This window comes from Monomorium pharaonis, chromosome 1, assembly GCF_013373865.1.
Source record: "Monomorium pharaonis isolate MP-MQ-018 chromosome 1, ASM1337386v2, whole genome shotgun sequence".
Lineage (NCBI taxonomy): Eukaryota > Metazoa > Arthropoda > Insecta > Hymenoptera > Formicidae > Monomorium > Monomorium pharaonis.
In genome coordinates, this window is record NC_050467.1 from 31,598,179 (window position 1) to 31,616,849 (window position 18,671).

An 18,671-nucleotide genomic window follows, 5' to 3' on the forward strand; every position below is an offset into this window, starting at 1 on the left:
ATGTTTCGTTCTGAATAAAGAAAAAAATATATAGAGAGATGTTAAACATATGTAAAACGGTTATACATACGTACATAAGAAACGGTTATACATATACGTAAGGATGTTTAAAAGTGTGAAATGAACGTAAGAAGTACGTGAACGAATGTGGAACGAACGTGTGAAGTATGTGAACGAACGTGAAATGAACGTAAGAAGTATGTAAACGAACGTGGAAAGTACATGAACGAAAGTGAAACGAACATAAGAAGTATGTGAACGAACGTAAGAAGTACGTAAACGAACGTGGAAAGTATGTGAAACGAACGTGGAAAGTACGTGAACGAACGTAAGAAGTACGTGAACGAACGTGGAAAGTACGTGAACGAACGTGAAACGAACATAAGAAGTACGTAAACGAACGTGGAAAGTACGTGAACGAACGTGAAAGGAACATAAGAAGTAGGTAAACGAACGTGGAAAGTACGTGAACGAACGTTAAAAGTATGTGAATGAATGTGAGAAGTATGTGAACGAACGTAAAAATATTAATTCTATATTAATTTAGCAGTCATCTTCAACAGGATCGCCCATTAATACGCACGGTGATAAGTTGTGTCACGCCCGACTATTGATAAACACAGCAATCACGCCCAACCATTGCGGGGTATAGCGTCACGCCCGCGCAGCCATTGATACACGCTGCGACGAGCTTATCTTCCTTCTTCGCACAGCCATTAATACGCGCCGTAATGAGCTTATCTTCTTCCTTTATGCTTTCTCTATCCGTACGCTGCATTCACACACACGCACACATACTCATATACAGCATACGCTGCATTCACTCGCCTATAAATAGGTCGTTCGATTCCACTATATAATCAGATTCCGAAAACATGAGATTCGTGCGACAGCCGTTGGCGATATGCGTTACGAATTACGATGACAAGTTACGACTAATGGGGGATGACGGAGAGAGGCGCAAGCATGGCGCGATGCTGCTACTACCATACGCGCGATTATTTGTGGCCCATCGAACTGCGGTAAAACCAACATTATGATAAATTTGTTGGAATGTCCGCACGGTGTACGTTTCGAGAACGTGTACGTGTACTCGAAATCTTTGCAACAGCCGAAATATCGGTATTTGGAAAATTTGTTAAGATCGATGAATGAAATTGACTATTTTACGTTCTCCAATAACTGTGACGTCATTCCGCCGAATGAAGCGCGTCCAAACTCAATTTTCATCTTTGACGATATTGCGTGCGACAAGCAGGATGCCGTGAGAGAGTATTTTGCGATGGGTCGGCACTCGAACGTCGACTGCTTTTATCTTTGTCAGTCGTACGCGAGAATACCTAAACATCTTATACGCGACAACGCAAACTTGCTGATCCTGTTTAAACAGGATGGTACCAACCTGAAGCATGTGTACAACGATCATGTTAACACCGATATGTCATACGATGATTTTTGTGCGTTATGTCGTAATTGTTGGCGGCGTGATTATGGATTCCTAGTAATAGACAAGGATAGTTCACTTACTAACGGGCGATATAGAAGAGGATTTAACGAGTTCGCGATGCTGCGGAGCGATTAGTCGTCATCGATACTTCGTTGGAGATGAAACGTGAGCGATCGACGTTGTCTGTCAACATGATTGGGAACAACGAAACGCGTGAGCGCGAGAAAATCGCGAAGGAAATTGAGAAAACGAGCGAATCGATTCGTAAAAAACATCGCGCTTTGAAGACCGGTAGGATCGAGGAGAATATCGCGGCGAAGAGACACTTCGAGCCGCTCATCGAGCCGCTGCAAAAGATCGTCGATAATTTCGGCGTCCGCGTGATAAAGGAAGAACCGCGTGTCGATGACGTAGGCATCGAAACATCGTTTATCCAGAAGGATGTGATAAAAAATAAGAGAAAACGAAAAGACAGTTCAATGGACCATGCATTAAGTGAATCGAACAAATGGATGCGATATGTGTCAAACGATGCAATGAATTTACCGTCGCCATCGGTGCAGCATACGTCAAACGATGCAATGAATATACCGTCACCGTCGATGCAGCGTACGTCCAACGACGTGATAGATCCGTCAGCGATAACGTCCACACCGCGTACGGTAGCTGTATAATCAACGATTGAAGCTCCAAAACCGTTAAATAAGGCTCTCGAGACTGTTTTTGAATCCGCCGACGGTTCGTTTGCGACAACCATTGGAAATCGATTACAAACGTCAGAAGGTCTAGAAACGTTATCTCAGCACTTGGGGCCGCTGGGTCAAAAGTACATCGGAGATTTTCTCAGCGGTCGTGGTGAAAAAGAGAAAATTATGAATACCGTGTACGGCGTTCGTTTAGACAAGGATGGTATGATGTTGGGTAATAAAACGTTCGACGTCAACAGTAGTGATCACATAATTATCGGTGATGTAAAATACGTTGATACATTGGTCTTTACGAACTGATCTTTAAACGATATCCCAACGATTCAGTTTACACGGAAAACGATAAACGAAAGTACAAAGATATATTGTTGGCTACAAACGCGCATAAACGTAATTACGTTACACACGGCCGATTATTAGCCAATAAGGGATACAAGTATAAATATATAATTGCACCGTTATTAAAATATGATTTTACGGGCGGAATGGGATTACCTCGCGCTATGACACCAAACGATGATGTAATCGGAAAGGAATTACCTCGCGTTATGACACTAAACGACAACGTGATCGATTACGTGCATTGGGACGATCCTAACGAACTGGTGGATCGTCTACGGTTGCTCGAAGCCTCGCATCGGGGTGGTCATAACGCTCATGGCAACGAGATGCTGTCCATCATCGAAGAACTTCGCGAGGCAGGCCTTATTATAAATTAACTTGTGTATTGTCAAAACAAATCAGTTGATCGACGTCATCCCATACACCAAACATGAAATTACTGAAATCTAATGTTAGTTCCGAAAAACGGCGACTCGTCGAGGAACTGTATGCTTTAGCGAGAAAAAATTTTCCACGGAGACATGTCATAGTTCGAGGATACGATGATCTGTGGCAGGCCGATATCGTCGAGATAATTCCGTACTCACGTTTCAACAAAGGTTACCACTACATACTTACCGTCATCGATGTGTTGAGCAAGTACGCGTGGACTATACCGCTCAAGAGCAAAAGTGGAAGCGAGACAGCTGACGCTATCGCTGAGATAATTCGAGAGAGCGGCAGACGTCCGAAAAATTTACAAACCGATATGGGGAAGGAGTTTTACAACGCCGACGTGCAGAAACTATTGCAAAAACATGACATTAACCATTATTCCACGTACTCGGTAATGAAGGCGTCGGTCGTCGAACGCTTTAATCGCACGCTGAAGAATGTGGAAGCAGTTTACGCTCAACGGTAATTACAAGTGGATTGACCTGTTATCACGTCTCGTGTCGAATTACAACGTTCGGAAGCACCGAAGGATCGGTGTGCGACTCGTCGACGTAACTCCTGCGATGGCTGAAATATTCTTGGATACGATATACAGCACTATAAAGTTGTTGGTCCAGCGAAATTCAAAGTAGGCGACTCTGTACGCGTGAGCAAGTACAAGATAATTTTCGAGAAAGGTTACACACCAAATTGGACAACCGAGGTGTTCAAGATCGTTAAAGTGCAGCGTACCAACCCCGTAACTTATTTACTCGAGGATTATCGCGGAACATCTATCGCTGGAGCGTTCTACGAGCATGAGTTGCATCGCGCGACTCACCCGGACGTATTTCTGGTAGAGAAAGTATTGCGCAGGAAAGGAAACGAGGTTTATGTCAAGTGGTTGGGATTCGATGGATCACACAATTCGTGGATACACAAAGACAATGTTATTTAATCAGTATAAAAAATTGTTTTTATTATAAACATATAAAAAGTGTAGTGCATACATTATATAAAAAATATAATTTTTTTTTGTGACATATATGAAGCATCTTTATTATCCTTCCATCGTCCATTTCTAACGTTACACATAAATTATCAAATAATTTTTAAAAATACATATAACATAAATATAACACAATATGTGTAACACGTAAAATATATGAAGTATTAAATGTAAAATTATAAAATAAATGTAAAACGTAAAATACATAAAATATAAACTATAAAATATGTGAAACGTGAACATTAAAATATAAATGTAAAATATAAAATACATAAAACGCAAATATAAAAATGTCTGTACAATACAAAAATATTATAAAGGTATTTGATAATGTCCCCACGGCAACGTCTTTACCGAATCAGGTACGAGATACCGCTTGTCGTCGTATGGACTTAGAGCGATTTTCGTTTCACGTACCGTGTATACCTCATGCAATTTAGATCGTATACACGTCTGATGACGCGTCATCTCTATCTCATCTCGCAGACACCGCATGTAGTCGTCGAATGTTATCGTTCTTGCGACAACGTTACACTTTACACCCTTTGCCTTTTTAGCGTCATTCTTTCCATCCACTTTTAACGCGTACATTTTCGCTCTGAGTCTAACGAACTCGGTCATTATCGCACCGTTGTTTTCGTCCTTCATTAGCCCGGGAACTTTCTTGTTCGCAAGAGGCATACCGTACGCGTTACCAGTCGGATAATCGCTCGTGTCGAACCTTGCGATATCACGTTTTATATTTTCATATACGTCGTCGCACTCGATGTGATACACGAGACTATCAGTATCTGTGTACATCACTCTAGATTTGTCATGGTACAAAGGTAGCATGTACTCGTGGTGAAATTCATACAAGCAAATTTTCGATATGTCTAGTATACACATACTTACATAAATCGGCTTGTTGAATTTCACCTCAAGTTTTCGGAGTTCGACTGCAATTAAATTTTCTGCAAAAATACTGCGACTATGGAAATTTGGTTTAGCGATCATTGCCTCCGCACCGTATCGTCCTGTCTATTTTGTCAAAAGTTTTACATCTACGTGATTGCGCACATTTTCCATAGTTTTTCCGAATACGGCGTTATTCATCAATTTATATAAATTTTTCTCGCAATCGTTTTTCGCGAGGGTACGAAATTGTGTGTTTAACTCGATATAATCGCGAAGCCAGGCGGATTGAACGAATTGTAATACACGGTGTATCTGTGTTATACGGAGACCATGACGAGTGCATTGCTGCAAGTTGCGATAATGTATGACGTACCGCTTCTTATCGTGCAAGGTCGCTAAAAATTTACGTTCTCGCTTACCAGGCGGCTTATCGCGCGTTGGGCAGAACGGTAGGTCAGTGTGTCGATCATGCAGATGTTGTGGATACTCCAGATTGACTTCAAGAATGTACCCTGTGGGCGAATCAACAGCGATCGCGTTTACGTCAAAATTTGAGACGTCTTGGACCCATCGAAATTCTCCATAGGGCAGCGGTTGACACATTGCCCATCCGTACAAATTATTCACATCGAAATACATAAGGTACGACGATGGTTTCGATGAGTCGTACGTCTGCATGTACTTGTTGTTAGCCTGCGCGTATCTGCCGGAACATTGACTCAGACCTCCGGGTATACCGCGCGCGATAAACATTACCATATCGATGTCGGTGAGCAACTCGAAATTGACGCGTGTATATTTAAGCATAGCGTCCCACGTGAATCCCGGTAATGTATAGTAATGTGCGGGGTCAAGACCATAACTTTCGACACATTTGTCACGAAAATTTTCAAAAACGTCGGCTAACAACAATACATCTGTTTTCAAATACAGATCGCTGTATTCGCCCAGCGTTCGAATAGAGAACCGATCCCATACGTTCTTGGCGTGTGCGGAATCGCTCTCGGACACGGTATCGCCCGTCAACGAACTAAAGAATAATTCGCGCGATGGCAAACGCGTTTCCTTCAATTTTGTGACACAGTCAACATACTTGTATGGGAATATGCCTTTACGAGTCAATAAATCGAATTCTTCGTTAGATAAATTCGAAAATTCCTTACGTACAATTTTTAGTTTTTTTTTACCAAGAAATGATGCCAATTTTTCAAGACTAGAATTGAGAAATTTATGTGAATCTATGAATCGTAATTTTATGTGATTGTGTGGGTCTAATTCATCGGCGGTATCTATGACATGCTTCGTAAAAGAAATATATTTTTCTTTTGTAACGGGAAGCACATCGATATTCCCTTTGAATGTTGTGGCTATTTCTCTAATAATAAAGTGTGAATCGTATCCGGATAAATTATGAAAAATTACCGGTATGTACAACACATTCTGATAACACAAGTTACAAAGCGAATGCGCGGGACCGCGATAACGACCGGTGAGATGACAATGATCTCGCACTCGTGTATCATCCGGTGCGAACGGCTTATCACAAATATGACACTGCTTTGCGTTACGATATGCCTCCCATTGCTCTTTCGATAGAGTTTCCATCGGGACCTTAGCAGATAAAATTGATTTTACGCGATGCGCTAATTCTTCTAGCTGTTTAGCGAACCACGCGATACAATCCTTATCGCGATGAAACCAATACCTCGATAATGTGTCATCGTACGAACAGTGTACATAATATCCCAAGCTAAATACTTGATGATGATGCTATTGGTACGATATTTCCATATCCTCCTTCTCCATCTTCTCCAATGTACACTCTAGGTCGGCATAGACGACAAACGGCACACGCTCCTTATTGTTGATGTTGCGGAAGCTCAGCCATTTCTCGTCTTCAGTAGGTAGTTGGATGACGCAGTCGTTCATTTTCTGGCAATCTACGCTGTGGACATCCAACTTTTCCACAGAACTAAAGTAATGTAAACATCTGTAAAAAATAGCGTAAATTTTTATTTTTTATTATAAAAAATTAATACAACATTTATAAAATTATTACTCACCGGTCACAAATATATTTTTTGTGTTCCTTTTTACTGAGTTGTGAGCTCACTAGACGAAACAGATCCTTGATGCATGCAAAGTGTCCCACGTTGTCTTCGCGTAGATCTTGCACGTATAGCAGATTAACATGCTTCTCCTTCTTGTCGTTGGAGAGTCTTAGCGGGAGAATTTTATAGGTTTCAGTTTGATCCTTTTGGATCTCGTAGACGTTGACCGAAATATTATTTAGTCTCTCGAATTTTTTAATGTCTTTTAACGCGATTGGAAACTCAATGTCATCGAAATTCAGAACGTTTGTATAATGAGGGTATGATGACTCCCTTTCTGAATTTCTTTCTGCGGGATATAGAGCGGCTATCACAGACCATGCGAAGCAAGCATTGTCCATCGATTTCACGTTAACAACCGCACGCTTTGTTATTATTTCCCGCGGTAATGTCACGTGACATCCCGCGCGCATAGAATTGTACTTATTCACATTTACAGTTAAATTCTGTATACGCGACAACGCCCACTATCGCGTTCTTGGAATTCCTCGAGCGATGCTAACGTGAGCTCGATAACGCACCGCTCGTACCACTCATCCAAGTCTGATGTTCTAAAGAGATCACTGTTTTTCGTGGTAATACTTTTATTGGCGCGTTTGTCGCCCGTTACAAATACGCCATTGAATGCGGTGTTCACTTTCACAGAGTTGTGTCTTTCGATAGCGTCCCGCACTCGCTCGAGTACTATACCACCAGCGTCTTCTAAAAACTTTCGCGGTTCAATGTAGTTCCCATTGATAACCGCTCCTGTCAGAACGCGATTCTCAAACGCGGTGTCAATTTCTCGCCACACGAGTCTGTCCGCGTTGTCACTCGCGTAATTACCACCGACGTGCACGAAACGTCTTTGCAGTCGCGTCTTTTCACCCGCGAGTCGCGCGATTCTCGCCACCAAAGATTGTCTTTGTCCAACATTGAGTCGAGGGCGCTTGACGCGGCTATGTTCCTCTAGTCGTTCGATACACTCGTCGCACCGCTGCAACCACTCGAAACACTCGCCCAAGGTAGCGACCCTGTCAATTTGGTCCAACAGCTCGCGCTCAAAATGTTCCATTTTTAATACTATTTTTTTAAAATAATTATTAATAAGTCTTTACACTGTGCAAACCGGACACAAGTTACTGGGAATCATTACAAACATGGGCTGTCTACAATTTGAGCAATATTTTCCATCCAGCCTACCGAACGCATTAGTAATATGTTTACTAAAAGCATGCATTATTCCGAAATCAGTGTCCGCTATTCGCATAATGCATGAGATGGACATTTCCGCGTCGGGACGGGCGTTTCCGCGAATTCAGTTTTTTACGCTTGTGAAAATTACATGCGATCGGTCGCATGGTGGATGACTGCACTTCGCCTTCGGAGTCCGAATCATTCATGTCGTAACTGTTTTCCCCTAATCGATAAATTGTTATATTTGTAAAAATCTGGTAAATATCGAGGTCTTGCGTTAGATCTTGAAAAAATTTTTTCACAAATATAACAATCTATTGATTGCGGGGAAACAATTACGACATGAATGATTCTGACTTCGAAGGTGAGGTACTTTTATTCATCACATGGCCCATCGCCTTATCAACTGTGTTAGTGAAAGTGGCGAGTCGCCTGATGGATGGGCACACTTCGCATCACCAACGAAAAATACATTCGCGTCACTGCCATATAATCGGCAATGGCATGTTACGCTATTGATGCAAATATATTTTTCTTTGGTGATTCGAGGTGTTCTTATGCATCGATCGACTTGCCACCATATCATCGTAATTAAATTCATTTGTGTGGTAATTTCAAAAACGGGAAAGGGGAGGGGAAGATTTTTGGACTCTGATTAATACTAGAAAAATTAAAAAATCTATTATTGCTCAGAGTCCATTAGCTCTTTTTGCTCCCAGTTCAACACACAAGTGACATGGATTACGTGAAAAAAATATCTCCTAACACGACGAAAGTCGTAATGTAAGTCTAAAAACTATACGTTTCTAATATCTTGGGGGAGGGGGAATCTTTTGAAGTCGGCTCATCGTTAAAAAAATTAAAAAATCTAATGATGGCTTGATTCTAAAAGATCTTTTCATTCCCAGTACAACATGGTATACAGTGACATATGGAGTACGTGAAAAATCTTGGGGGGGGGATTGGTTCAAAAACTCCTGAGCTCCGAGCGGAGTGTGGGGGTGCGGAGGTCTCTTGCTGTTAAAGGAGGAGGGGGCGTCACGGTGGGGAGAAAATGACGCCTCCCCTCCCCTTTACCAGCAAGAAATCCCCCGCACCCCCCTCGGAGCTCCCGAGTTAGAACCGGCTTAGCTTTCCTACTAAATGATTTTGTTTAATCTCGTTTCGGTAGCCGCGCGAGACGCCGTAAGCCGTGCGAGTGTGTATGTGTGCAGCATGCGTGTGACCGCGTGTAGCATTAAGAGAACGTGCGATAATTATAAGTTTAGATAGTGCAATCGCGTGTAAAGTATATATATATTTTCTATATCCATGTTACAAATAAAGTGTGTTAAATCTATTACATATATTGTATTACGAGCGCTAGTAAAAGCGTATGCATATTATATTAATAATTCTTTTGTAATAAGCGGCATAAAAAAGCTTGCTGATATATTGTTTTATAATAATTATTCTGTTAGACCCGATTGCTATCCATTGCAGGAAGCACGACACAAACAGTCGCACAGGGCCCCTGGCATATAGGCAACCCGGCGTACACGAGAAAGTGACAGCTGAGGTTAGGGCGCCCATGGTCATACATCGGGCATAGCGGCATGTACCGCAGACGCGTGAACGAACAGGTAATTATCGAGATCCCAAGCTCAGTTACCCTGTATTTAAGCATACAGTGGCGAAATGTCATTTATGACATGTTTATTACTATTACGGTTTCACAGGAACCGAATGGGATCGCGATAGTTGCGTGGCAAGTATTCGATATTACCGTAGGGAATACGGAATAAATACTCGTTTATTTTATCTAATTGATATGTATTTCATTAATATTAACAAGTTTGAAATAGATTTAAGCTTGTATGCAAAGGCTCAGGTTAATCAACCAATCACAAGTCTCGTTTTCACAAACGAGCGATAGATTCTTTATTTCATAAAAGACTGCTTTGTTGCAGCAATAATTACTTATTTTAAACGCTGATAAAGACAGCGTAAACGTCCGCGACATGTAATTTGCGAAATTATTATATCCCTTCTAAGAAAAAACAGCTAAATAAGAGAAATTATGTTCTGACGGCTGATAATAGTAAGAATGTTTGCATAAAATCGCTCTATTGTCACAAGTTTGTGAGATATAGCGATAATTTAAAATTTTATTTCAAAAGAACAAATACATAAATCAAAAGTACAGCCATCAAACAAGGACTCTAGTTTCTATCCATAAATAATTTCTAAAAACGACCGTCAGATATGATTCAATTTTTTCTAAAGTTTAAAGAAATGTTGAATTTAGAATAAGAAATATCGTAACAACTATCTTTATTACCGGACCATGCTCAACAATGCCTTAGATTGGTACTGAAGTAAAGACAGAAAAAAAGGGAAATATCAAAACTTGAAAAGAAAAATATTTGAAATATATCAGACAAAGGATTTCCGGAACTATAAAATTTATTACTCAAGCAAAAACGCGGTTTGGGTTGAAATAACAATCGAAGGCGCAACTCTCTACAAATAATTTACAGACAAATATAACAATAAATTCCTTTTTTTTGTGTGTCGCCTGTCCCTTAGATAAGAAAATAAAAATTGTAAACCTCCCACCTCTACATTCAAAAGTAATTCGGGCGGAGACCAGGAAAGATGAGCCAGCGATTGGTCATCTAAGCAATGAGTAACCCAAATGAATTTTCCAATAGACAAGCTCCAAATTTGGTGGCTTTGGAAGGGCCTACCAATCCAAAAATAAGACCGCCTACACCCCAACCCTTCCTTTCGGAAAACTTCCTATATAATCGCGATCCCAAAGACCGCGAGCAGCCCTTCTGCTTTTACTTTATATCGGGAAACCAGTGTGCGCTACAAGTCAGAAATTCAAGTTATACTTACGGGTCGGAGTTCGTGCTGTATTTTTTGCATCGAGTTCCGCTGAACATCCAGTGCCGAACATTAAGTATTAACCATTCAATCCCGAACATTACCAAACGGAAGGTGAAGTAAGTGCACTTGGGCTTACCACTCTCCTGTCCCACCAGCCTTGAGCCTGACTTGCTGCGGCCAGCAGAGAGCCGTCCGTTAATCCTGAAGCCATGAATTTCACCCTCAGCCAGAACCGTCTCAACAAGTAGTAAGTCTTAACCATTCAACTTTTATTTTCGGGTAGTTTCCTTTCGTTGAACACAATTAGAATATACATATATATTGCAGTGGAAAATCAGTTTTTCCACAAAAGAAATCGTTGGAACGTAAGACGGTCCCGGCGCAAGAGAGCCGAAAAAATCAGGTGGGCTCGCGAAACACTTGACGTTGCCTACTCCGAGTACCTGGATTCATTGAGAATTCCATCGTCATCTTACCATCTTGAGGAACCTCTGTGTGATCCTCTAGAATTCCCGTTATTATACCACAACTCTGAGGAACCTTCGTGCGATCCTCAGGATATCCCATCACCACACCACAACCCTGAGGAACCCTCGAGTGATCCCCAGGATATCCAGTCACCATCTCATAACCTTGAGGAACCCCTGCGTGATCCTCAAAATATCCCGTCTCCTCCGCCCTCTCCTATTTATTCTCCGATTAGTTCCCCAGAACCCGAAAATATTCCCTCTCGACCTTCTCTTGCACCATCAATAGAAATAATAGACGAATTAAATCGAGTCTCACCCCGGCCACGTTTTTATCACTATAACGGTACTCAGTCGTCGTTAATAGAACTTCTAGAACAATTTCCATTAAAAATAGACCCCTCAATGCAACATTACCGCGATTTTGCAATTAACCCGGATGCAATAGATCCAGAAATTCTACTAAATATCCTTCCTGCACTCTCTCCCTCAGATCCAATCCCTGTCTTCACTCCCCATTATTATGATCCTTTTGCCGTTCCCACAGATTTTTTCTATAACTTTTTCCTCCCATCCACCGTTATTCTAGAGGAGCTCACATAAATAAAAGTAATAAATAATAAATAAAAGTAATAAATAAGAAATAGAATATTTTTTTAAACATGACAAAGACCATCTTTGTTATCTCACTCTGAATCACATTTATGAATTTTGTTCATAATCAAATTTTAACTAAAAAATAAAAAACTAACACATGTATATATTTATAATATCCAGTATTAATCGAACCGACCTCATGTCAAGGATATATAAATTGTTAAAATTATAATGACTTCGACTTCAGCTCTATTTGTAATTTTAATACTAGAATAAATATTGTTAATTTTTAACTAATGCCATTGTTTATTTAACGACCTCCCCTCATTCCGAACAAGGATAGCACCAGGTCCAATCCCGAGTTAAAGCAATTCAATTCGTTGACTCGAAACTTGGACCGACGGACGTACGATTTGAAACGGGTTATAGCAGGCCCTATTGGCACGTTGACCTACATTTTCGAGTCACAAACAGTCCGTTCGACCCGAGGCACCTACCCTCTCTCTTGTGTGCCTTCGGGAATGGTAAGTCTCGTTACGTCCTTCCCTGCCTTAAACATTCTTCCCTCTAAATAAAAGAATTAAATCCTACAAGGCTGGACATAACACAAGACTAAGTTATAAAAACTCTATACGTACAAAATAACTGTTAAGCACCATTCTTTCTCATCTTATAAATCAAATTTTGTGTAATATTGATAGGAAACAGTTTTCTATTTTATAAGCTTTTCGTGATATTTCCTCAATAGAAATAATATTTTTTTCATCGGTTGCGTGAGCAAAACCACACCAAAATATGGTGTTATCCATTGGATTTTCAAAATACGGTTTTAATTCTAATTTTATGTATTTAATACAATATTCGTTATCAAATCGAAAAATATTAATTACCTTTATGGCTTCGTCATTTAAAAAAAAAAAAACAATTGAGTTCTTTAGTCTCAATTTTAAAACTTTTATGATAAATTGTTGAAAAACATTGCACGTATTTATTATTTATCCAGGCCGAACCATTTTCTTTAAGATAAAATTTTTCATGTATTTTATGTGAAGCATATTTATCAAACTTATTAATTCTCTTTACAAATTGTGCTAATGGTTTACTGGACGTTTTCAACATCATTTTAATTTTATGCATAAAATTTTCAAAAACAGCTGAAGTTATCCAATGAACCATATTTTTTAACATCTAATACTAAGTGAATGACATTATGAACATTATGATTAACGTATTCATTTTCATATAAATTGCCGAACTCACTTGCAAAGTATTTTAATAAATCATTAGCATAATCGATATATTTTTCAATCAAATCGTCACATATCAAAATTCGAATTGCGCAATGCAAAGAAAGAAAATGAAGAAAGTACTGCTGTTTTAGAAATGGTTTCATAAGCCATGGACCGTAATAAAGTAAAAAAGTTCTCAGTTCAATAGCTTTCCACCTTTCGCATTCTGTTATTTGTCTAGGTTTTCTTGAAAATTCATAAGGAGTTAATTCATATATTAATTTTATTTTTTTGTTAATACTCATCATCAATCAGATATCAATATCATCTTTAAATAGACGAACTTGTTGATTTCCCTTAACCCAAAATCCTAATAAACGTTTCATAATTCCCAGTAACACTAAATGCATGTAATCCAAAGGAACAGATGTAACCAGATCAATTTTTAAATCACACAAAAGAGATGTTTCTTTGTGATAATCTTCGTCAGTTTGAAAATAGAATTCCTCATTAGTTTTTAATTTTGCATTCAATTGTGGAACAGTCATTCTGTTTTTGACATTATTGTTTTGAAATAACCCTTTGGCCCAATTTTGTACAACTTTGGTATGAATTGAAATTTTTTATACACAATATGAAGGACTTTGCAGGAACATCACAAAAAATTTTACTAATTATCACTTGTAGAATTTTGCCATTAAAATTTAAACCTTCTTTTTGTAAAATTTTCATTTCTTCGATAAATCTTAATAAAAACATATTAGAATTAGTAGGTTTATTTTTTCCGTGATATATATCTACTGGAAATGGTTCTACTTTGGCTAGTTCATCTATTTTAATCAAAATAGGCCAAAATTGACTACTACTGCTTTTTGTAAGAGAGAGTCCATCAATATTAATTGATATATTATCTTTATCACCTTCAAAATTATTGCGATTTAATTTTAATACTAACTGTGATTTTAATTCAAAGTGATAATATTTTCCAGGATCTAGAGTAATGATTTTATTACTAATATCTTCAGTTTTCAAAATTGTATGTGCATCTGAAGGCAAAGAATGTAATTTTAAATCTGATTTTATTATTTTTAGTAAATCACTAACAGCAGTTTGAGGAATATGATGTTCAATTACTCAACTCCTAAGATGATTTTTAAATATCTCACTTGACAATTCAGAATTATGACATGTTGACGATTCAGATACTTAAGACAATGAAGTATTTGGAATCTCATTGATTTTAACCATATTTTGAATAATTGGAGAAGTTGTTGGGAAATTAAAAGATTGTGATTTTTCTGAACAAATGAAGTAATAGCAGTTTTAGCTATTTCCTTTTTTGATATTTCGCTCTTTATTTTTTTTTGTAGCTCTTTTTCGAATATTTTTACGCATGAGTCTTTTTAGATACTTTTCATTATGATATTTTTTATAGAACTAAAAGTTAAAAGAATTATACATAAGATTATTTAAGTTTATATTGTGTTATTCATACTTTTGATACACATACCAATAGTTAAATTTACATTTTATTTTTCAAAATCTAAATAATAAAAAATAAGTTCGGAGAATATATAAATTTTTATAAATTAAAAAATCTTATCTTATGTGTTAAATTTTGTTCTCCGTCCATAATTAATATTTATAAAGATAAAAATATAATTAAAAAAATGAGTTTCTTGAACTTTTTGATTGTTTTGAGAGCTAGATTCTTATTTAGATGTAGAAGCCATAAACATTTTATATATGTTAGTACATTATTAAAAAATAGTAATTATATAGATTTTATAATTTTTACTTATATCTGTAAAAATATAATAAAAATAAATAAGCAAATTTAATTATAATTATTTAATTAAATATTAATGTATTTTATGAACACATATAAATCTCTTCATAAGTTCAATTTTGTATATATTAATTAAAATATAAATTAATAAGTAAGATATACACATAAGAGAATGTGTATACCAAAAATATCGAAAATGAAAATATTAAAATGTGTAGAGTACATGTAGAGTAGCGTTTTAAATAAGCGCCTATTTTCATAACGCAAATATCTTCAAAACTTTTTGTGAAATCGATAAATATTGTATAAATTGTAAGTTGTTCTCATAAAAATAACAATTTAATGATAATGTTTTCTTGTAAAAGTAAAAATTTAGAGCAGTCATGACAATTAACTTTGTTTTTCAAAATACTTTCAAGTCGTTGCACTTCTTTATTTTTCATAAAAAAACATTAAGATACTGATTCTACAAAGACTATTTAAAAAAAATATTCTATATTTATTCTGACATAAAATATTCTGATATAGAATATCCTGTTGAAATGTTTTGTTTAAATCTTACAACTTCTTTCTTTTAATTAATTAGTAATTATTTCCAAAGATATTTGTGTGAATCATATTTAAAATCATTATGTATATAGGAATAGAATAATATGTATTAAAATGTACTTTGTATATATATTATGATATTAATTATATAGATTAATTATTAAGATTCAAAACTTAAAACATTTTTAATTTATATATATTCAAGAGTAAAATAAATTTGAGTTAAAAATCAGTAGCATGTGTTCATATACATCTGTCTAGTTAGCCCTCCTACATAATAAAAATCAACAAAGTAATACCATTATGTATTCTTTATAAATTTTTAAAATCTGTAAAAGAATCTTTGAGCTCTCCTTGTATTTAAGATTAACAAGACAAAAAAATTTTTTGAATACAAATTGAATAGACAGTCAACAAATTCACTCCAATAACAAACTTTAAATACAAAAGAAAAATAAATTTTTTTAAAATTATACTTACCCAGATAGCAAGTTGATGTCAAATGATGTCTTACGTTTTAATGTCTCTAAAAGACTTTAATTTCTATTCCACGTGCTGTTCTACTAATCCTTATTTTTCTAGATTTACGACTTGTACAGTAATACTGTAATGTATATTGCATAAATAAAATAAAAATTGCAGTAAAAATAGCAATATTTTATATATAGCAAACGTTAGCTTGTTGATAACCAAATGAAATTTAATTTGAAAATTTATAACGATTTCGAGATTAAATCACGTAAGATTAAAATTAGCAAAATATCTTGTTAAAGTCATTAATTAAGTCATTCGTTAATTAAGTCATAAGCATAAGCGCATGCATTTTAGAACATCAGATTTTAGAATTTATTAATGTTATGCGCGGCAACTTTGCAAACTAACCTTTTTGATCGAGTATGACAATGATTCAATAAAACAAAAGTTAACAAGTATACGTAAAAAATATAATCAAAAATGCATTTAAAACACATTGCCAGCAAAAATTCAATTTTTTTTGCATGAAAACAAAGCTTCCTCTATGAGGAAGCAAAAGGAGAATTACCTTGGTTTCAGATAACGTTAACTCGTGTCTCGTGTCTGCTCGTGTCGGCACAGCATAGCACGGCATCAGCAGAAGGTTATACTTAAGGTGCCTTCATATCACAGAACATATATGATATGAGTGTTTTAATTCATCGATTAATCAATCGCATTATTCGCGTAAATTCAGCTTTCATACAACTTTCAAAATTACATTTACGCATTTAATTGATAAATCAATAAATTGAAAACTTACCTACATGTAAAAAGTCATTTTACAATATTCAATGTCAGTATTGAAAATCATACTTAAATACAGTTAATTTTGGAGTTATTTATCCTTTTGGTTACTACTACAAATAAATCATAATCACAAAATATTGTTTTATTCACAGCTTCAAATAAGTTAATTATTTCTTAATATATAATTATTTTAATTTTATGACATATTTTAAAGCAATATACAGAAAACATTTTAAAGTAATACACAGAAAACGTTATAGCAATAAGAAATTTTTATTATTTTAACATTAAATGAAATATAAAATAAAATATTTATAAACTATTACCGATATGTTAAACTTATCTTAATAAACGTACTAAAGCAACATTTATAAATATAATATTCAGAATTATATTACTCAAACATTTTTTAAACATTGGGAAATATTATGTTAGTAGATAATATTTAAAAAACGTTTATAAAATATTATATAAGAACGTTGATAAAATTCATATAAAATCAACGTTTCAAAATGTTATTCTAATGTTTCTTGCTTACTGGGACCATACTTAATTATTGACTTAGATTTACAGGTGAGTTGCACAGCGCACGTAGCAACTCGATGATTTAATGAGATGTCGCTTTCATATTATAACTACGCTATGTCATGATGTCATCCTCTCTCTACACTGCATTAGAGGTAAGCAATTATTTCTTAGAGGCAATTTGATCTAATCAAACACTACCCAATTTGGTTATATTAACAAGTCAAATATTTTCAGATGCTTTCCCATCATCTAAGGGGTCAAACAATTATATCTACCGATCCAGTGCCACGTCAGTTCCAGTGATAATTTTCAATACAAGAACTACTCCAGCGTGTTCACTACTCAACATCTTAATATCCCGAGAATCAGGATGTACTAATAGATACCTTGATATGAAAGTTTAGTGATTTATATTGTATAATATTAATCATTTCATAGTTTAAAGAACTGTCTATTGTTATTTTCTTATGTATAAATCGTGTTAAGTTCGTGACTTTAAATTTACAGATAAATTGATAAATTGCAGTGCACGCCGCAACTCAATATTCGGATGAGGGACCGCACTTGTATTACATTCACACTGCACAATTGATCACGGCTTTCATTTCTATAATTTTGTCGTTATACTGAATTTCGGCGGCAATAATTTCAGTGATAGTTTCTAATATAATTATTTAATATAATCACACTTTAAAGGTTTAGTTTCCCAATAGTCTAAGTGTACTAAAATTCACTTTACTATTTCGACTAACAATTTCACAGATCCTGATTAAGTATATTTTACTTAGGCATAGTGTTTCCACTGCTTTATTTGTTATTTTGCATTATAGTCATTTTTTAATCACTATGTTCCGTTTTTTAATGTTTTGAGCAATCAACAATCACCGAAATTACACCGGCCCTCATTTGCCACCTTGCATGCCACATGCAACAGTACTTATATTTAATAAAGATAAAATTACTTCTTTAAAGAATTACTTCTTTATTTGTTCTCTCACTTTGTATCTCAATTAGCCTTTAGCAGAATCCATATTATTATAGATCTATTTAATTTATGTTAGTTAATTCATTTAATCAATAAACTGAACCACTGGTTAATTTCTATCACAGCTGTATATATTTTTACTAAGGTCTCATTGTCTCATTCTTTCATTTAGGATCTCTAATTCACGGAGTGCACACTTCTTGTCAGTCAAGTAACAACATTTGTACAACGGATTTACTAACACCTACTCGCGCTTTAATATTGATTGAAAATTTATAATTCAGCAT

The 18,671-nt window shown here is 36.0% G+C and overlaps 1 protein-coding gene across 1 annotated transcript; it reads left to right on the forward strand.

Moving 5' to 3' along the window:
• Positions 1-2,926: 2,926 nt before the first annotated feature.
• Positions 2,927-3,868, forward strand: LOC118647008. The gene is made up of 2 exons (XM_036291081.1): positions 2,927-3,322; positions 3,527-3,868. Exons 1-2 carry the CDS (start codon positions 2,927-2,929, stop codon positions 3,866-3,868), a joined length of 738 nt encoding a protein of 245 aa, XP_036146974.1.
• The last annotated feature ends 14,803 nt before the right edge of the window (positions 3,869-18,671 follow it).